A 22,396-nucleotide genomic window follows, 5' to 3' on the forward strand; every position below is an offset into this window, starting at 1 on the left:
TGATCTGTGGCTTGGGCTGTGCCCAGTGCCCACTGTCCATGGGGCCATTGGTCCGTCAGTAGCTTCCTGGCATCCTGAGCCCATGTGAGCTGACTCTCTTGAATGGTCCACTTGCCTGTTTGACAATCAGTTGTCTCTCTGGAGCCACCTCTCCCCACCTCCTCCAGCCTCAGGAGACTGGAATCCCAGTCAAGCTCCCACATGACTTCTAACATCCTCTCTGTACCTATGAATCACACACAGATCCCCCTCTATCTGTGAGGAGTCAGAGATACTACAAGACTTCTGCTGTTCTCCTCACAGGCTCTTTCCCGCTGAATCTGGTATTAGGAAAACTGTGGTCACAGACAGGTTCGATCCCTGGGTCAGGAAGATCACCTGGAAGAGGAAATAGCAACTCACTCTTGCCTGGAAATTCCAAGGACAGAGGAGCCTAGTGGGCTACAGTCCACACAGTTGCAAAGAGTTAGACATGACTGAGCACACACATGGGCACAGAGGTGTCTAGGGAACACCCTTCACTCATCAGAGCCCGGGAGGTCTTCAGATTCTCTCCTCTTCTGTTGAGAGGACACTGGGACAACCTAGAAGACGAACAGGAAACCAGCAGGTGAAGGTCAGCAGGTAACCTGGGTGACCGTGAGCACAATGTGTCATGGCAGCCTCACACCTTTCCCCTTGCAGCTCCTTTACATCATAGAATGACACTTTGGTCACGTAGCAGGTAAGAGTATGGGCTCTTGAGCAAGATTACCTGCCTTTAAATTCCACGTTTTCCACTTATTTGAAGCACGATCTTCACCATTTTTCTCAGTCACCTGAAGTCGTACTTCCTTCAGTTTTAAAAATTGGGATGATAACCATCTTGAGAGATAGATGTTACTGTGAGAATTCATTCAGGTCAGTTCAGTCACTCAGGTGTGTACGACTCTTTGTGACCCCGTGGACTGTAGCACGCCAGGCTTCCCTGTCCATCACCAAGTCCCGGAGCTTGCTCAAACTCATGTTCATAGAGACGGTGATGCCATCCAACCATCTCATCCTCTGTCATCCCCTTCTCCTGCCTTCAGTCTTTCCCGGCATCAGAATATTTTTCAATGAGTCAGTTCTTCACATCAGGTGGGCAGAGTATTGAAGATTCATCTTCAGCATCAGTCCCTCCAATGAATATTCAAAGGACTGATTTCCTTTAGGACTGACTTGTTTGATCTCCTTGCACTCCAAGGGACTCTCAAGAATCTTCTCCAACACCACAGTTGAAAAGTATCAATTTTTCTGCACTCAACGTTCTTTATAGTACAAATATCACATCCATACATGACTGCTGGAAAAACCATAGCTTTCACTAGATGGCATAGTTTTACTAGACAGCAAACCATAGTTTGACTAGATTTGTCAGCAAAGTAATGTCTCTGCTTTTTAATATGCTGCTTAGGTTGATCATAAGTTTTCTTCCATACATGACTGCTGGAAAAACCATAGCTTTCACTAGATGGCATAGTTTTACTAGACAGCAAACCATAGTTTGACTAGATTTGTCAGCAAAGTAATGTCTCTGCTTTTTAATATGCTGCTTAGGTTGATCATAAGTTTTCTTCCAAGGAGCAAGCATCTTTTGATTTCATGGCTGCAGTCACCATCTGCAGTGATTTTGGAGCCCCCCCCCCCACAATAAAGTTTCTCACTGTTTACATTGTTTCCCCATCTATTTGCCACGAGGTGATAGGATTGGATGCTGTGATCTTTGTTTTTTGAATGTTGAGTATTAAGCCAGCTTTTTCACTCTCCTCTTTCACTTTCATCAAGAGGCTATTTAGTTCTTCACTTTCTGTCATAAGGGTGGTGTCATCTGCATATCTGAGGTTATTGATATTTTTCCCGGCAATTTTGATTCCAGCTTGTGCTTTATCCAGCCTGACATTTCACATGATGTACTCTGCATAGACATTAAATAAGCAGGGTGACAATATACAGCCTTGATGTACTCCTTTCCTGATTTAGAACCAGTCTGTTGTTCCATGTCTGGTTCTAACTGTTGCTTCTTGACGTGCATACAGATTTCTCAGGAGGCAGGTAAGGTGGTCTGGTATTCTCATCGCTTTAAGAATTTTCCAGTTTTTTGTTATCCACATAGTCAAAGTCTTTGGCATAGTCTTTAAGCAGAAGTAGATGCTTTTCTGGAATTCTCTTGCTTTTTCAATGATCCAACGGATGTTGGCAACTTGATCTCTGGTTCTTCTGCCTTTTAAAAATACATCTTGAACATCTGTAAGTTCATGGTTCACATACTGTTAAAGCCTGGCTTGGAGAATTTTGAGCTTTACTCTGTTAGTGTGTGAGTTGAGAGCAATTGTGCATTAGTTCTTTGGCATTGCCTTTGTTTGGGTTTGGAATAAAGCTGCAGAGCATCAGTGTCTTTTCCAATCCTGTAGCCACTTTTCCAGTCCTGTGACCACTGCTGAGTTTTCCAAATATGCTGGCATATTGAGTACAGCACTTTCACAGCATCATCTTTTAGGATTTGAAATAGCTCAACTGGAATTTTGTCATCTCCACTAGCTTTGTTCGTAGGGGTGCTTCCTAAGTCCCACTTGACTTCACATTCCATGATGTCTGGCTCTAGGTGAGTTATCACACCATCCTGGTTATCTGGGTCATGAAGACCTTTTTTGTATAGTTCTTCTGTGCATTCTTGCCACCTCTTCTTAATATCTTCTGCTTCTTTTAGATCCATACCAATTCTGTTCTTTATTGTGCCCATCTTTGTGTGAAATGTTCCCTTGATATCTCTAATTTTCTTGAAGAGATCTCTAGTCTTTCCCATTCTATTGTTTTCCTCTATTTCTTTGCTTTGAACCCTGAGGAAGGCTTTTTTATCTCACCTTGCTATTCCTTGGAACTCTGCATTCAGATGGTATATCTTTTCTCCTTTGCCTTTAGCTTCTCTTCTTTTCTGAGCTTTTGTAAGGCATCCTCAGACAACCATTTTGCCTTTTTGCATTTCTTTTTCTTGGGGATGGTCTTGATCACTGTCCCCTGTACAATTAACTTTGAGGATTAATGAAGTCACCAGCGTTAAAGTGGCTGCAAATTGTGAGGGTTTGCTAAATGTTTCACGATTCTTATGACATATTCCCATAATTTTATTTATTTATATAAAGTGGAGTTCAGAAAGGGCAAGAAAGCTCAGCTCCAAGAATCAAAATATAGGCACTAAGACATTGATAATAAGTAGGGTGCTAGCCAGTTTTAGGGATGTTTCTAGGCAAGAGATGGGCAGGAGAGAAATGGGGGCCTGTGTGTCATCTGTATTGGTCAGGCTTCTTCAGAGAAATGGAATCGACTATGTAGGGAATCAATTATATCAATCATAAATATGAAATTTATTAAGTGGAATTGGCTCCATGATTATGAAGGCTTAGAAATACAAACATCAATAGGTGGGGACCAAAGAAAGCAGATGGTTTACTTCCAGTTAAAATCCAAAAGTCTGAGAACTAGGACGGCCAATACTGTTTAACTTATATTCAGGGGACATCATGAGAAATGCTGGGCTAGAAGAAGCACAAGCTGGAATCAAGATTGCTGGGAGAAATATTAGTAACCTCAGATATGCAGATGACACCACCCTTATGGCAGAAAGTGAAGAAGAACTAAAGAGGCTCTTGATGAAAGTGAAAAGAGAGAAAAAGTTGGCTTAAAGCTCAACATTCAGAAAACGAAGATCATGGCATCCAGTCCCATCACTTCATGGCAAATAGATGGAGAAACAGTGGCTGACTTTATTTTGGGGGGCTCCAAAATCACTGTAGATGGTGACTGCAGACATGAAATTAAAAGACGCTTACTCCTTGGAAGGAAAGTTATGACCAACCTAGACGGCATATTAAAAAGCAGAGACATTACTTTGCCAACAAAGGTCCATCTAGTCAAGACTATGGTTTTTCCAGTGGTCATGTATGGATGTGAGAGTTGGACTATAAAGAAAACTGAGAACCGAAGAATTGATGCTTTTGAACTGTGGTGTTGGGGATGACTCTTGAGAGTCCCTTGGACTGCAAGGAGATCCAACCCTTGTGGCTCAGACGGTAAAGCGTCTGTCTACAATGTGGGAGACCCGGGCTCGATCCCTGGGTCGGGAAGATCCTCTGGAGAAGGAAATGGCAACGCACTCCAGTACTCTTGCCTGGAAAATCCCACATATGGAGGAGCCTGGTAGGCTACAGTCCATGGGGTTGCAAAGAGTCGGACACGACTGAGCAACTTCACTTCACTTCATCCTAAAGGAGATTAGTTCTGAGTGTTCATTGGAAGAACTGATGTTAAAGCTGAAACTCCAATATTTTGGCCACCTGATGCAAAGAGCTAACTCACTGGAACAAAACCTGATGCTGTGAAAGATTGAAGACAGGAGGAGAAGGGCACGACGGAGGATGGGATGGTCAGATGGCATCACCGACTCAATGGACATGAGTTTGGGTAAAGTCCGGAAGTTGGTGATGAACAGGGAGGCCTGGTGTGCTGCGGTTCATGGTGTCGCAAAGAGTCAGACCCGACTGAGCGACTGAACTGAACTGAACAGTATCAGTGGAAAAGCTCCAGATCCAGATTTTAGTTTGAGTCCCAAGGCAGAAAAAACGGATGTCTTATTCAAGCGGGCAGGCAGGAGGTCTTTCCTCTTACTCCAGCTCCATTGTTGTTCTATCCCAGTCTTCAACTATTCCATGGATGAGGTCCATCCACATTAAGGAGGGGGCTTCCAGGCTGGCTCAGCGGCAGACTGCCTGCCAACTCAGGAGACACAGAAGACATGGGTGTGATCCCTAGGTGGGGAAGATCCCCTAGAGAAGGGAATGACAACCCATTCCAGGATTCTTGCCTGGAAAATCCTATGGACAGAGGAGCCTAGCAGGCTATATGGTCCATAGAGTCACAAAGAACTGGACATGAATAGGCTCTCATTGCCTACCTTATGCTAAGGAGGGCAACCTTCTTTACTCTCTACCAATTAAAAGGTTAATCTCATTCAGAAACACCCATACAGACACACAAGAACAATGTTTGGCCAAATGTCTGGCACCCCAGGGCCCAGTCAAGTTGACACTTAATTGTTGCATCATCCTGTGTGTTTCCCAAGGAGAGCAGATGTCTGCTGAACAAATGGTACCACCAATACAAGCAAGTGGGCTGCTGGGAAGAGGGACAGAGTTCTATTGCCTGGTTAGGTAAAGATGGCAAAGGATACTGAAACCAGCATAATCTGCCCTTGATTCTGCCCTCCAGTCTGGATGGTTCCAACACATTAATCTTGATGTTTAACTGCTCTACATGGAGGTGAATTGTGACGAGTTGAAACTTTAGAAATAGGAGCTTATAAAATCTATTTCTCACACATTTTTTGTCAGTCTTTCCTGAAACATAAAAAGTAAAAAATCATTTATCCGTCTCTCATTGTCTATATATAGACTAAATGAACGTCAAGGGACTGTCCATATATCAAAGACTTTTCTGAATTTTTTAGAGTAGTTTAGAAATTTGAATTTTCTCACTTATGTAGCTGTAATGTGAAACATATTCTTCACTTTCTTCTAGTACAAAAGCAGAAACAGAACCATTTTATTTTTTCTCATGCCAGAATAATGCTGTCTATATGTTTTAGTTTTTATAGTATGTATCTCATGCCAATAAGTACATTTTGAAATAGATTCTGGAAATGGTTTTGTTAAATATAATTAGCTGAAAAAATTAAGTCCTGATATATTAATAATATATAAATTTAATATCCTGAAATGACAGTCTTTTCATATCAAGTATAATTCAAAATTAATTTTATGTTTTTAAAGAAAAAGTAGGGGGGCAAGATAGGGGTATAAGATTAAGAGATAAAATAAATTAGCAACAAAGATATATTGTTCAGTACAGGGGAATATAGCCATTATCTTGTAATAACTTTAAATAGAGTATAATCTATAAAAATGTCAAATCATTACATTGTACAAATACACCAATTAAAAAATAAACTTTTTTATTTCTAAGATTTTATTTTGAAATTTCTCTACATTTAACATTGTTTTTTATGCTTAATATCATTATTATTTGTTTCCTTGTGAGGAAAGTTTCATGATAGTTGACAATAAGAAATTTCAATATTTGAGAAAATAAATTTTAAGGTAGACAAATTAAGAAGTGAAACTAAAGTTATATCAAATGTTTTAATGTTTTTAATATTTAAAGTCTTTTAAAATTCAGATTTATATATTTTAGTGTTGGCAGACTTAAGATTAATTAAAGGCTTTATTGTCAGAACAGAACTTAGGAATGTTATGAAAATATCTCATTTTGAAATAAACCCTATATTCATGTTAAATATGTTTGTAATCATAGCATTACTTAATTGTGAAGTGTTAATCAATTCTCAAAATTTCAGCAATTATACAGTTTTTTAGAAGTTTATAATTTTCTGTAAAGAAAACAGTATCAAATATATCAATAAGCTAAGATTTCTTAGAAGAATATATACACTGTTGGAATGAAAAGTGTCACAATTTTCCCAGCATCATTTGTTGAAAAGAAGGTCCTTTTGCCATTGAATGTTTTGGAACCCTTTTCAAAAATCATTTGACCGCATATGGGAGGACAACTTTTGCTTTTTATGTCTATTCAGCTAAAACATTATATACAAAGTACTAAAGAAAAGGGGGACCAAGGCAAAGAGATGGGTTAGAATTCTGATGCCCTAAGGTGAGAAGGTGGGACTAAGATCTTAGCAGACTGGAAAAGGAGGTTGGTAGTGAGAGGTTTTACAAAAATAATTGAAAGCTTTTGGTATCTTGCTGATGAAAGAACCGTGCAAAGTTAATTTTGTTTTTGAAGTTTTCAGCTCAGGGAGTCACGAGAAGGCTAATGATTGATAAAATGAAAAGTCTAAGGGAATAAAATTAATGGGATCTCATCAATCTTACTCTCTGACTAAACAGGAGGGACCTCATTTTCTCCTTCCAACCTAAAATTTATGATGTTGATTTATACTGCTATAGACAATTACTTTGGGGAAACTATGGATTATTTTTACACCTCTCAATGAAATAACCTGAAGTGCAGTTATATTTGAAAGACAGAAAAATAAGCAACGGGAATGCAGATTTAACAAATGTCTCAATAAATAACTGGGTCTTAAACTAGTGTTGTCTAAGGGCAAATGAACAATTTCAGAGTTTTTGTAATGCATTAGTGTTTTCAGAGTTACACAATTATTTTTTACATACCAGTGGAAAGAAATGTCAGTTATAGTGCTATTTAAAATTCTAAGACATATTCCAATGAACATTTCAAATTGTTTTTGATGTAGGTTGAAAATGAGCTTGATTCTTTAAATCTTTAGGAAATGATAGATTTGGAGGTCAAATGGATCATTCTCCCCAAGATGGAGGTTCCACTTTTGAGAGTTAACTCTTTTTCAGAGTTGGATGGGTTTTGGGAGCTTTAGTCTGATATGGCTAATATGTGGTTCAAAACTAGGTTCCCGATTTCGATCACTTGTATTCTCAAGTGAAACACTCATGAAAAATACTGTTTTATACACTCATTCAAACCTGCAGAATCACTGTGATCTGGGGGACCTGAGGAGAGGGGGATGGAAATCGCTGTGAAGTGTGTAAATGGAAAGGTGATAATTTTTTTTTGTAATTATTTAATTCCCCTAGTTTTAAAATGGATCAAGATTACTTGCTAGTGGAGAATACAAAAAAGTGATGATCTTTTCAGTTTTCAGATAGTTTCGTAACCTAGGAGAAGACCTCTAAAATTGCCAACTGCGATGTTAGACACAGTGCTTTCTTACATGGCTTCATACATATTTAGATTAGCTCTGTTTTACTCTAAAATTTGGATATAATTTTTGAGCTAAATGACATAAAAGGTCCTTTTGTACCTAGTCTATGTTGTTAAACACTAAGGGAAAAACGGATATCTGGAAATTTACCAGGTTTCTAGCTTACATTTGGATATTTATAAACATTCAGTAAGAATTATGTTATGACTTTTATGCAGGAATTCTCCAACTCATCTCAGGCATTTGAGGAAGTGAGATGCACTTCCCCAAACTGAAGGCTTTCTAATAGAAATAATTGCAGTGTGAAGAAGATAATGAGGCTACAGCAGTTGTGTTTAACTTGTCATTTTAAAACCACAAATAATATTTTAGGTATGTAAAATAATATTTCAGGTATTTTTCATCCATTTTTCACCCAAGAGTGAAAATTCTAAATTTTACATGGATATAATTTGTTTTTAGGTGTCGCTTTATACATCAGGAAATATGTATCCTATCTATGATCTATCAGTAGTTGATATTGGCAAGTCTTCTGCTTTGTACCAAGCCCAGCTGATATTTTTATCCTAATCTTTTAGAAAGAAGCCTTATTGTTGTTACATAATACAAGTTCAACATCATTAAAGCTTTCTGGTGGATTCTTCTTGATGAAATTAATTTTAATTCACTTTTTAATGATATATTTTGGCTTTTCTTTCAGGTCCATTTTGTTTAATAGAATACATTGCCATTTTTTCATTTATCATTGTTATTAACACTATTTAACTGGCATATCATTTTGCCTTTCTAATCTCAATCCTTCCGCATCTCCATGCATTGCTTGTGGCTGTGATAAAGGGCTGCTCATGGCCAAGTCTGGGGATTTGCAGAGCAGAAGACTAGCTAGAACTCAAAGATTCTGTTTTTGGTGAAAGGAGGTAGAAATTGTGACTTAAAAGTAAGATCACATTTACATATATAGACAGAACAAAGTCTTGTCTAGCCTGGGAAGCCACTCCATGGACTTCAGAGGATTTTTCAGCCAGAGCATCCCGCGTGCTTCCACAGAAATCAATTGCTAGTGCCAGAGCTTGGCTTGTTGAATTTGCTCTTTTATCTGGTCCCGTTGTGGCTGTTTTTGCCCATGTGCACTGCTAGTGCCTGGCATACACATTCTAGTATCCTAGCCAAGGGTACCAACAGAGAACATTCCCCATGTTTCCAATTAGAGGCTGTTCCAGTTCTATTTAGAAGGGGCTAAGCTCATCAAATTGACAGGAAGTTCAAAAAAATCTTGCCTTAAAAAAAATAATCTTGCACTGAAGCTAAATTTGCTTGGCTTGTACAACTTTGCTATTATTGTTGTTGTTCAGTCACTAAGCCGTGTCTGACTCTTTGTGACCCCACAGACTGCAGCACACCAGACTTCCCTGTCCTTCACTATCTCCCGGAGTTTGCTGAAACTCATGTGCATTGAGCTGATGATGCCATCCAACCATCTCATCCTCTGTCACCCCCTTCACCTCCTGTCCTCAATCATCAGGGTCTTTTCCAATGAATCAGCTTTGCGCATCAGCTATAACTTATAAGGCTTCTTCAGGATACTTGCATTTATATTTTTAAGTGAAATGAAAAACATAGCCTTTTAGTAAAATATGTCATTTTCTTAGTTGTCAGTGATGTGATTTATTTAGCGTGAAGTGACCTAAATGGGATGAAAGATGCTGATGTGAGGATGAGCCATTCCTCACCACCCCCCCATACACATACCTTGTGGAGCCACCCCTGCTTTCGGATCCTGCCATGTTCAGAGCCAGGAGGATTCTATTCCTCAGCAGCCATGTGCACACGTGCTGGGCAGATTCCAAAGCAATTAGTTCTTCCCCGACTCTCACTTGATCTCAAGAAGTCATTTCCTGTTCTGACTCGTCTAGGCATAAAACCTCAGATCCAGTCTCTACTACTTGCCATGGTCTATGCACTGGCTGTAAAAGAATTTCCAGACATGAGGCTGAATGAGAGCAGTATAGAGTTTATTAGAATCAGAGATGACATTAGAACAGTGGGTTGGCTCAAGAGAGAGTCAAGCCCTTTTGTGGACTAGTAGCCAATGGTTCTGGGCTTCGCTGGTGGCCCAGCTGGTAAGAATCCGCCTGCAATGCAGGAGACCTCCGTTCCATTCCTGCGTCAGAAAGATCCCCTGGAGAAGGGATAAGCTACCCACTCCAGTATTCTTGGGCTTACCTGGTGACTCAGATGGTAAAGAATCTGCCTGCAATGCGGAAGACCTGGGTTCAATCCCTGGGTTGGGAAGATTCCCCTGGAGGAGGGCATGGCAACCCACTCCATTATTCTTGCCTGGAGAATCCCATGGACAGAGGAGCCTGGCAGGCTACAGTCCACAGGGTCACAAAGAGTCAGACACGACTGACCGACTAAGCACAGCCAATATTTATAGCCTGAAGACAGAAAATCCCTACTGGAAGGGTGGCTTTAGGTGACTGGATAGAGTGCTATAGAGCGGGTAATAAAATGAGTATTTTACCAAATATGGGGCCTGGGAACTGGCTGGTTAGGATCAGGAGACTCATGGCAACAATTGCTATGTGTGTGTGCTAAGTCGCTTCAGTTATGTCTAACTCTGTGCGACCCCTTGGACTGTAGCCCACCAGGCTCCTCTGTGCATGGGATTCTCCAGGCAAGGACACTGGGGCAAGTTGCCATGCCCTTCTCCAGGGGATCTTTCTAGCCCAGGGATTGAACCTTTGTCTCTTAGTCTCCCGCATTGGCAGGTGGGTTCTTTACCACTGGCACCACCTGGGAAGCCTTTTGGGCTTGGTTAATCCTGGAAATTTTTACCCTCTGACCTTGGTACAAGGTTCTACACCAGGGACCTTGAAATAGGCCTCCACACTACCTGCCAAAATATTTACTCTAAACTCTCCTGTGGTCAACCTTCCAATCTTCCTCCTGATATCTAAACAATACTCGCAGTGTATGTCAAAAGACATGAATAGGTATTGGGAAGGGAGTGATGAGAAGTAATGGATCAAGAGAGGAGGGCATTAGAGGAATTGTAATCACTGACAGTGCTGACACCACAGTTGTGCCAGCAAGAAATGTCCTACTAAACCAGTTCTAGTGGAAAAAGATGGTTCGGAAGATGGATTCAGTTATTTGTGGTTTCATGTGATTTGGGACCTACTTAAGAAGCCAAATCCAGCCTCTGTGCCCCGACACTGAATTAATTCTAGGAGGCAGAGTTCTGGATCACATAGAAAAGATTAAAGCTAATCTTTGTTGCTTTGCTGGGCGAAGGGGGCTGCAGTGGGCTGATGTCCTCAAAACTGTGTGTCCCAACCTGGAGGTGGTAGTGAGTTGTTTTGTATTAGTGGTCCAAAGAGGGCTTGATCAGCTCGTGGACATTCTCCTGATTGGTTGGTGGTGAACTAATCTGGAGTCAGTCATCGGCCTTGTGGTTCCAATGGGTCTGGGGTCTGTGTGTTTGTGGGCAGCATACTCTTAACCTCTCCACCTGGTGGGGGTTTCAGCGTCTGCAAAACAGTTCAAAGATACTGTGCTGTATGGGCTTCCCCGGTGGCTTAGCAGGAAGGAATCTACCTGCAGGAGACTCAGGTTCGACCCCTGGGTCAGGAAGATCCCCTGGAGAAGGAAATGGCAGCCCACTTCAGTATTCTTGCTGGAGAATCCTATGGACAGAGGGGCCTGGTGGGCTACAGTCCATGGGATGGCAAAGAGCTATTGACTGACTAACAGCACCATGATGTGTATCCCTTGAGGGGAAACCAGGACTCTGGGCCAGGCCTGCACTGTTGTTTCTTGACTGCTCCTCTTTATCTCTGCATCTCCCCCGTTCCCTGCTTAGCCGTTATTTGGACCTGGTTGTTACAACTCAGGGAGGGTCCTGGAGGCTGAATGAAGACTGTTTCCGGTAATCCAGAAATGGGGGACACAGGAAGCTTTCTGTGCCAAGGAGCCCCACAAGGTCTGGCTTGACACCGTGATCATCCACTTACTGGATGAGTGAATGAGGGAATTCTGAGAGAAACTTGACAGGGGAGTGGTTTGCCAATAATCAATCAAGAGTTTTCCTGGTTTCCCTTGGATAGAAAATTTAATACGTTCTATAATATCTGATTCCAATACCAAACTTTGGTTTTGGACAATCTAGTTTTTCTTTTTAATTGTCTTTGTTATTCTTTTAATCTTCTGATGATTTCTTCTTCTCTTCTTTCCTCAAGGTTTGTCTCTATTCTACAGAGAAATGAATATTTTCTGCTGGGAATATTACTATTGCCTTTTGACTATCAAAAACAAACATTGCAAAAGCCTACTTCATGTGAACACAAGCAAAATCCAGCATCTGTGCATTCATTTTATATGAAAGAATATATTCTCTCAGTATATTTAAAATTAAGAATATGAGCATCATGAGGACACAGAATATATTAGAGCTAAATAAATAAGGAAGCAATACATTTATAAAAACCATGCAAATATCAATATTTTACAGGACTTGCAAACTTCCTTCCAAAAACTCTTATATGTTTTTATTACTAAAATTCATATATGCATAAATTTTATGTTAATCTAGAAAGAAGAAATCATGATATGTAAACTCTGCACTGTGGGCTACAATCCATGGAGTCACAAATAGTGGGACACAACTGAGTGACTAACACTTTGACATTCATATTCACATTTCCTTTATGAAGGAGAAAACATATTGAAGCCACTGTTGTCATTCAGTTCAGTTCAGTTCAGTTTAGTGGCTCAGTCATGTCTGACTCTTTGCGACCCCATGAATCTGAGCCACAGTCAGCTCCCAGTCTTGTTTTTGCTGACTGTATAGAGGTTCTCCATCTTTAGTTGCAAAGAATATAATCAATCTGATTTCAGTGTTGACTATCTGGTGATGTCCATGTGTAGTCTTCTCTTGTGTTTTTGGAAGAGGGTGTTTGCTATGACCAGTGCGTTTTCTTGTAAAACTCTGTTAGTCTTTGCCCTGCTTCATTCCGTATTCCAAGGCCAAATTTGCTTGTTACTCCAGGTGTTTCTTGACATCCTACTTTTGCATTCCAGTCCCCTATAATGAAAAGGACATCTTTTTATGGGTTTTAGTTCTAAAAGGTCTTAGATAACAGTAAACCTTTAGAAGAGGCTTAAATGCATATTACACTGTGCGTTTTACACTGGAGTGATGGTGCTTCTGCAGAAGAGATAAATCAGATTATTAGAATACCATGGTGAGGCAAGCTATCTTAGTACTGTGCTGTCAAGTGGTTTTGCAGTCAGTTTTTAAAATGGCATCCTACGTTCAGTTAGCCGATTTCAAAAACCACAAACAGTACTTTTCAATCTTGAGTAGGAAACAAGGCTGAACGCTGATGGGCTTCAGGCAGGTGAAAAGACAGGAGAGTGCTTATTGACGTGGGCAGTTAGTTTCAAGGCAAAGGCTGATTTAATAAAGATACAAACATTAGAGATTTTCAAAAGTAAATGTAGATGAGAAGTGGAAACATTATGGAGCTCATGACATAATTCAGGCTGTGTGAGATGGTGAAAATTTGACAAAAATACCAATTAGTTTTCTCTGGTTGAGCTGTGCACTGCAAACATATGACAGTATCAAAGTTGATTTCTATAATCAGGGGGTTTTACAAGGCCATGTCAAGCAATTACATTTTCCCATAAATGTTCTTCTAGAAACACTGCTGTGCTCTGCGGTATAATGGCTCACTTGTACATTAAAAGCCTAAACCAACAACATCTTGATGTTAGTTAAGAAAAATATGCTTCCAAACTATTCAGTGATTTGTGCAAAGTTTTAAGTTTAGCCTTTGGGTCAGAACTAGTTTATTTTTCTAAAGGTGTCAAAGCTCTATTTTTTTCATTTGTAAAATGAAGATGCTTCTGATTTTGATTTAGGCATAATTTAGTCAGATAAACAATAATTTACTGAAAGTCCATCTACAAGCTGGGGCTTCCCTGGTGGCTCAGATGGTAAAGAATCTCTAACAACAATGTGGTAATGTTGCTAACATTGTGGAAATTTGCTTGGAATGTAAAATAAATGAATTGCACAGTCCTGAATTTAATAACTTGCCATAAGAAGTTTTGTTTGGATTAGACATTTCCCCATAATTCAAAGATGGAGTTGGTTAAGGCAGAAGTTCTGAAATATTTTGGTCTCAAAGCCTTATCTTCTCTTAACAAATACTGAAGACCTTAAAGTGCTTCAGCTTATAAGCTATATCATGCAGTAGTCGTCATATTAGACATTTAAACTCATAAAATTTTAAATAACTATTAATTCATAGAAAAATCACACTGGAAACCAATTATGTGGTAACATAAAAGCATATTTTAAAACATTGATTAATGTTAACATATCCATTAATGAATATTAAAATAATAATACTTAGGGGGATTACATTGTTTCACAATTTTGTCAATCTAATGTCTGGCTTAATAGGACATAGCTAGATGCTCAGATCTGCTTCTGTATTACAAAATTCTAATGTGCTCTTATGATGGAAGTCTATGAAGAAAATTCAGCCTTACAGAGAAATATAGAGGGAAAAGGGAAAAATGTTTCATAGCCTTCGCACCTGAATACTAGCCCAAACTTCATAAAGTGATAGTTTCTCAAAGCTTAGTTGCAATGGGGAATGTGAAACTGTGTCAGTGTTCATATTCTGTTACATTAACATGTGTTAATGTATTTTCCTCTTCAAATGCCTCTTTTACCCATGCGTAATTATTCAACACCAAAATCACTAGATAACAGTATTGGATCACTGTTGAGCAGATATTCCAAATATGAACATATTTCATTACTCAATATCAAAAATCATACTTGTTCACATAAACAACAGTCACATTGAAAAATTACTTCGGTATTGAGGATCTGTCAAATACACACTGATGGATACGTTTCAGTTCGCTTGAATTTCTTCTTTGGCAGCAAGTGTTTTCAGTTTGTTTTCCTTGAAAAGTCAGCAGATTTACTCTGTTTCTGCAGAAAAGATATGTAATCAAAAGTTTACATTTTTTAAAATTAGTAATTTTGAATGCCTCATCAAGGAGATTCTAAAGTAAAAGGCTTTTCTACCGTCAAGAATGCACGGGGGTGAATTATGTAACAGAACCTAACAGCTAAGGTTTGGTGCCATGGTCCTGATTCAGCAGTTTTATTCACTTATTACTTTTGCACCATCAATGCAACTGCCAACACAGATGTTTCAGTGTAAGTCCTAAGATTTAAAAGTTATCCAACAATTTGAATATTTCAATACTTCTTGTGTTTGTTGCCAAGCGTTCGTATAAACGAAGATCTGTGATGACTTTGAGAAAAATAAGCAAGCTCAGCCATGTCTGTACATCTGTCTATCTGTTAAAAAAAAGTAAGGTTCCGTAGACAAAATGTTAACTGTCTTCTTGTTTAAAGCTAAAATTTTACATCTGCAAGTTACTATATAGTTAGAAAGCGGCAGTGTCTTGGGTTTTGTTGCTTTTTAAAAAAATACTTTTCAGCCAGTAGACATTTAACAGTGTCAACTGACGAAAGCATTGCTTGATTAGTTTTTCTGGTCTTGTGTTTGCTTCTCTAGTCAACACAATAACTTGCTTTGTAAGATATTTCTGTGACTGTTATTTTTAGTTTCAAAAGTGAAATATGAATTTTGCAGTATTATTTTTTGTTTATTCAAAATTTTCTCAAATAAAAAGTAATATGTAATAACTATGCAATTATATAACATTATCTCATATACTTATACAATTATTAACAAGCATTATTTCACCATAAAATTAAAATATGTGTATTTTACTATATTTAAAGCGGCATTGTAGACTTTTGTAAAATTAGACAACTTGCTTTCTTAACCTAAGTGCATGTTTTAACACCTAACGATGCTGAAAAAGAAACTGAAATAACAGAGTTCTCTGACTCATGGAAGTGAAAGATCTCCTTCAAAGAAAATGAACTAAACTCTAAATAAGAAATGAAAGTATAATGAAATCTGTACTTCCCCAGGCTTCATAGATGTTAAAATTTAACTGATTGGGTGTTATGCAACAGGACATTCTTGAATGGTATTACTGCATTAGTTCAGTTGTGGCATAATTTTGAGGTCAATCATTGAAGAAAAAGAACTGAATTTCTCTACTGTAAATGTGATGAACTCTTTAAAATTGAAAAATTAGCTGTTACAGCTTTCAAACTAGAAAAGCAAAAGACAGCAAAGCATCTTAAAAGGTAAGTTCTCACACTGGTTGGAAAAGCACATACAATACTCTCTCTAAAAGAGAAATTTAGCTTTTAAAGAGCGTATTATGTTCATGTTTAAAATATTCAAGACTTCCCAGACTATTAACTGTCTCAAAATAATGCTGCAAACTGTCACAATAAAACTACTATAAAATATATTTCTTCCTAAATCACAATAGGGCAAATTATTAACATCAATAAAGCTGAAGGAAAAATAGTATTTTTCCCCATCTTTTCATTTCTTATGTAAAGCTTTTTCATTTTATTTGGAGTACATTTCTCCTTTCCATAAATAAGAAACCTCTTTGAAATATGAGTTTCATTCTTTTCTCAAACTTTAGATACAGACATTGTAATGGTGATGGAGAAAGTGAGCTTTAGTCTCCTCCATCTCTAACAAAATGTCCATCCTTCACAGTAAGAAAAATATATTATAAATACATTTATTTCATTTCAGAGGAAATACTCTTAAATTTCATAATGCTTATACTTTATCTATCACTCCATATCTGTCTATCTATATATGTATGTGTGTGTGTGTGTTTGTGTGTATGTACTTATAAAATAAGACAGGAAAAACATACTAATTCTAGCTGTGCTGCCATGTGGACTCAAGACAAAGTTCAAGATTTCTAAATTAGAATGTATTGGACAAGAATGGAGTTACAGAGATTATAGCAGGGGAAATTAAAGATAACAGGTCAGTGCCCTATTAAATCATTGAGAATAAAGTGGGCTCATCTCTGAAACTGTATGTCATCTCCACCCTAAACTTGCTGCCTGAGACTGCTCTTGAAAACATAAGCGAATCCTCCTTTAACCACACTTGTGATGTCATCACGTGTCATGTAGGATCTGAAAAACTCTGCCCTACATTCCTGAGAAATGAGGATAGCAAAAGACAACATTTTAGTAGGATTGTGAGACAGGTTAGCCATTGGCTATCATGAAAGTGTCTCCTGCGCCCTAGAGGCCCCTGGCCATAACTTGAACAGTGTTGGGTTAGGAGAATAACTTATGATAAAAACAACAAAATCCTAAAACCTCAGTAACTTCGGGTAATTGAAATTTACTTCTTGCTCATGTAGCCTCATCAGGAAAAGGCTGTGCTCCACTTCCATTTCAGAATTGGAGCTGGAGTTCTACATCTTCAAGGTTCTGCCTCCTGATGTTGACCCCAGGAGAGAGAAAGGGAGTGGATGATTTTTTCAAGAAATACTTGTGAGCTCAACCTTCAAGTGAACATTACTGTTTTGCCCACATTTCACTGGACACGGTACCCAGAGTTGCAAAGAAGCTTGGAAACATAGTCAGTTGTGTGCCCAAGAAGAAAAAAGATGTGGTTCAGTAAATAGGAAGTTGGTCTTAAATACAACACCTAAGTACATTTAAATACAACATTAATGATTTCCTGTAAGTGCCTCTGGATTGGAAAAGTGTTGATATAAAGCATTGCAAATCAGTCAACAATACAAGATAATCAAGTTATATCAGTTCATATAACTCATACAAGTTATACATATAACTTGATTATCTTGTACTGTTGACTGATTTGCAATTATTTTTATATGCAAAGACAAGACATATGTTATATTCAGTAACATTTATTGTGCACCTATTATGTCCAAGCAGTGTCTAGGGTCATGGATAAAGGGAGGAAGAACAGATACAAAGGCCCTTGTGAACTTCTTTATAGTCTAGTGGGAGTAGGTGGTCAATAAAAAGATAATAAATATTGAATAATAATGAGTTTTTATATTTAAAAAAATGAACAAAAGAAAGTGGGAGTCAATGCTGCCTTAGAGTGGGTCATTCAGAAAGGTCTTTCCTCAAAGATATTTGAGCCAAGAACTGAAGAATAAGAAAGATTCATGGGTGCAAAGCCCTGGGGGAGAGAGACGGCAGACCTAGAAAAGAGCAAGTTCAAAGTGCTGAGCATGAGAACAGCCTAGGGTGCTGGAGAAACGGAAGGCATCCGTGTGTTTTGAGAGGAGAGAGTGAGGTTAGCAGCCTGGGGTGTGCTGGGCAGGTGGTCTGGGAAATGAACACCCAGGATGTTGTGTTCCATTACAGAGAGTTGTGGCTTTAACCTCAGGGCAATGGGAAGCCAGGTGTGTATCATGATTTGATTTCTTTCTAAAAGTTGATTCAGATTGTTTAGTGGAGCATAGACTTAGGGAGCTCTAAGTCCAAGGTCACTGTGCTTCTGCATAATAATTTATGTCATTGCCCTGGACAACCTGAAGCAATAAATCAATCTCAATATCCTTAAATTCAGTGTTGGCTGTTTTTACAAATCACTGTGTTATTTTTTGTTTGTTTCTGCAGCTCACAGGGGCCATGTATTAATGTGCTCGTCATATTACTGGTGTCTAATTCACAAATGATTATTTTCCCCAAAGAATTTTTTTAAGCAATCAGTGCTTCACCATTAATACAATGACAAAAATACATTTTTTCAATTCTCAGAACTGGAATTTCTCTCAACATTGTCTGGCATGAGTTATAAAAATGACAAATGTTAGCCTTCAAACTAGAGAATAGAATACCAACTACATTCTCACAGGAATCACAGGAACAGCGCTGCAAGGTTGAAACATTCTCATCAAAAAGAAGACAGTGAGTAGCACTAATGACCATTGTTAAGTATTATGCAAAATAGTAAAAAAGAATGTAATGAATAATAAATATTCCAGCTAACTGAGGATGAGATGGTTAGAGTGCATCACCGACTCAACGGACATGAGTTTGAATGGACATGAGTTTGAGCAAGCTGTGGGAGATAGTGAAGGACAGGGGAACCTGGCGCGCTGCAGTCCATGGCATCCCAAAGAATCAGACACAACTGAACAACAAAAATAACTGAAGTAGGCAAGCTTAATGGCTGGATCTTTTCAATACCAATAAAACTGCTAAATGATGACAGGCAGTTTGCATAATTCTCTACAAAATAATTCTTTTCTTGTATACAGTAGGTATTAACATACACATTTCTTGAAAAAATGATCAAATACCCGTTGACTTAGATGAAGGGGAAAAAGTCTCTGCTAGGAGGAGACCGATCCAAATAAACTCTTTGTCTTCATTTCTGTTTCTTTAATGGAAATTCCATGCAGGTATTTCTGTTTTTCTTTTCCAAAAAGGCAAAAGAACTGTTTTCAAAATACTTATGCAAAAGGATTTCTTTGTTGATTTTAAATGCATGGTTATTCTAACAGCGTCCTGCAAGAAAGTGAGTCTAAGAAGAAGACAGAGGACACATCTAAATTGTAGGAGGAACAATCCCACAATCCTTTCGGCTTCAACAGATCAGTGCAATTTACTAGTTAAAAAACCCACAGGAAATTAAATATTTCCTTTACTTTGTAGAACTAGTGACACCAGTTTGCACTTATGGGCTTGTGCATTCACATACAGAGGTGCACTGAGAAGCATCCTCAGATACACACGGACACACGCACACACGTGGTATTAATATCCAGACCTAATTCTATCCAGAAAGAGTGCTAGCCTTCAATATTTCAACCCCAGACCATTATCAAGTGGTGTCTTACAAAACATTTCTAACTTTGTACGACTTTTGTCACTAATACCATAGTAGCAAAGACAAATTAAATTTCACAATCATCTTTTAAATTGAATACCGTGTGTCTCCAAGATAAATCATAGCCTTTGATGCCTTTGCCCATAAATAAGAGAAAATCAATTCAAAGTAACTGAGACTATAGGGACGTGTATTGTTTCAAAAAGCAAGAAGCTCAGAGAGTTGCAAATCCAGACAAGGTGAATACAATGCCCAGTGATATCCTTAAGGACTCACAGTTCTCCATGATTCCATTCTGCTCATCATTTGTTGTGGTTGTTTAGTCACTAAGTCGTTTCCGACTCTTTTGTGACCCCGTAGACTATAGCCTGCCACACTCCTCTGTCCATGGAATTCTCCAGTCAATAATACTGGAGTGGGTTGCTGTTTCCTTCTCCAGAGGATCTTCCTGACCCAGGGATCCAACCCTCATCTCTCGCACTGCAGGCAGATTATTTTTTTACCACTAAGACACCTGGGAAGTCTCTGCTCATCATAAGAGTCAGCATTTTCTTTCTTTAGCCTCTGCCAACATCATAAGTTGCCCATCACACATGATCCCAAAGGGGCCAACACCAACATGCCGACAACCTGAGCTGGAAAAACTATACGCCTTGTCTCTATATATTATCAAGTGAAACATTCCCAGAAGCCCTCCAATAGGTTCAGTGATATGTTATCCTGGCTGCCTAGTCACTTCAGAATCAATTCCAGGAAATGGAAACGAGACTACCACTTTTGGTTTATAACAATTAAGATGGTTGATAACAATTAAGATGCTGCAGAGGCTCATGACAAATCAGGCTTCCCTGAAAGCACATGTGGGGCAGGTGGTAAAAAATCCACCTGCCAAGGTAGGAGACTCAAGTTCAATACCTGGGTCAGGATAATCCCCTGGAGAAGGCAATGGTAACCCACTTCAGTATTCTTACCTGGAGAATCCCATGGAAAAAGGAGCCTGGTGGGCTGCAGTCCATGGGGTCACAAAGAGTCAAATACAACTGGGTGACTGAGCAGGAAAACACCTAAGTGATCAGAGAAGGACAGACCCCTGGCCTGGAGGAGACTGAGAAGACTGGGAGGAGACTGGTTGTTGAGTAGACAGAATCCTGAGGAGCACTTTGAAAACTAGCATGGGATGAAGAGTTGGGAAGAAGATTTGAGGAAAACAGGATTGGGAATTCCCTGGTGGTCCAGAGGTTAGGACTCCTCACTTTTACTTCCAAGGGTCTGGGTTCAGTCCCCGGTCAGAGAAGTAAGATCCCACAGGGTGCACAGCCCAGCCAATACACCACCACCAAAGGAGCAATGTAGTACAGTTGGCCAGAGGAGAGGGACTTTATGGCTTATGGTGTTCCACTTTCAATTCTGTTCCAATTTAAAGACTCTTTGAAATCACACAAAATAATTGTATCTAGAATAGGTGAACGTTTATCCAAACCTTGACTTACCTATAGATTTTGTTGTTGGTTAGTCGCTCAGCGGTGGCAGACTCTTTTGTGACCCCCATGGACTGTAGCCCGCCAGGCTCCTCTGTCCATGGGGATTCTCCAGGCAAGAATACTGGAGCGGGTTTTCATTTCCTCCTCCAGGGCATCATCCCACCTTAGGGCTCGAACCCATGTCTCCTGCATCTCCTGCACTGGCAGGCGGATTCTTTACCACTGCACCACCTGGGAAGCCCTAACTATGGGTTCATTTTACAAAATACATGTATATATATATAGTCTGTTACAAAGACAATGAATAAGATTTTTACTTGATTATTAGATGAAGGAATGACATTGGAAGGTTTTTTAAAGTGGCTCTTTGATAAAAAATCCTGTAGTAATAATATTATATAAATTAACATTACAGTCTTAACATTATCATACAGTTTTTATTTAACCATTTAATTTCCCTTAATAGGTTTATAAGGGAGATTCCTGAGTGATTCAATGATATCTTACTCAGTATCATTTTAAGTCATAAATACAGAATAAGACTAATTGTCTTTTTCTCAATTTTTAAGATCCTGACTTTAAGGACCTTGGAGTTTTGAAACCATTACCAGGTTGGTAAAACAGATATTTAATACTGTTCAGAGACCTTTGTTTTCTGCTGTGATATATACTTTGGTTTATTACTCAAGTTCCATTTTTGTATGTTTGTCTGGCATCTCGTTATTTAGTGTGTGAGTTTGAGATGGGCGGCCCTGAAGGCATTGTGGAGTCTATACAAATTATGAAGGAAGGCAAAGCTTCTGCTAGCGAGGCTGTTGATTGCAAGTGGTACATCCGAGCACCCCCACGATCCAAGGTCAGTCTCAAGGTGAAACGCAGGTTTGACAACTTGAAAAGTGTCTCCAGCATTGCATTGCTTTGAACCAACCAGACATGCTCAGTATATTTCAGAGTGCAATCATAAGCGATCATTTTATTTTTGTTTTGAAATGTAGCATGTCTTCCTCTGTTTAATGTGACATTCAAGGTCACAATATTATGGAAAGAATGCTGAAGAGATCCTTGGATAATCTGGACAAGAGACTCTAGGGTAAATCTACCTCTAAAAAATGTATTGAGATGTTGTAAGCAAGCTATGGTTTAACTAACTTATGCCCTTATTGTCAGTATCTGCAGTTTGCTTGCTTTTTAACTTAAAATCTGTAAAAGAAATTGTCCAGGGCTCACAAAGTCATGCATTTCTGGTGTGTAACATTATGGTCCAGATT

General features: G+C 38.9%; 1 protein-coding gene across 1 annotated transcript in view; it reads left to right on the forward strand.

Annotated features, from left to right (window-relative positions):
• The window catches only part of NETO1 (neuropilin and tolloid like 1), a 101,563-nt gene that overhangs the window by 35,523 nt on the left and 43,644 nt on the right, over positions 1-22,396 (forward strand). The window contains exons 5-6 of the mRNA XM_068993844.1: positions 21,698-21,739; positions 21,857-21,984. Coding sequence (XP_068849945.1) covers positions 21,698-21,739; positions 21,857-21,984 — 170 coding nt within the window. The remainder of the gene's footprint in view (positions 1-21,697; positions 21,740-21,856; positions 21,985-22,396) is intronic.

This window comes from Capricornis sumatraensis, chromosome 21, assembly GCF_032405125.1.
Source record: "Capricornis sumatraensis isolate serow.1 chromosome 21, serow.2, whole genome shotgun sequence".
Classification (NCBI taxonomy): Eukaryota; Metazoa; Chordata; class Mammalia; order Artiodactyla; family Bovidae; genus Capricornis; species Capricornis sumatraensis.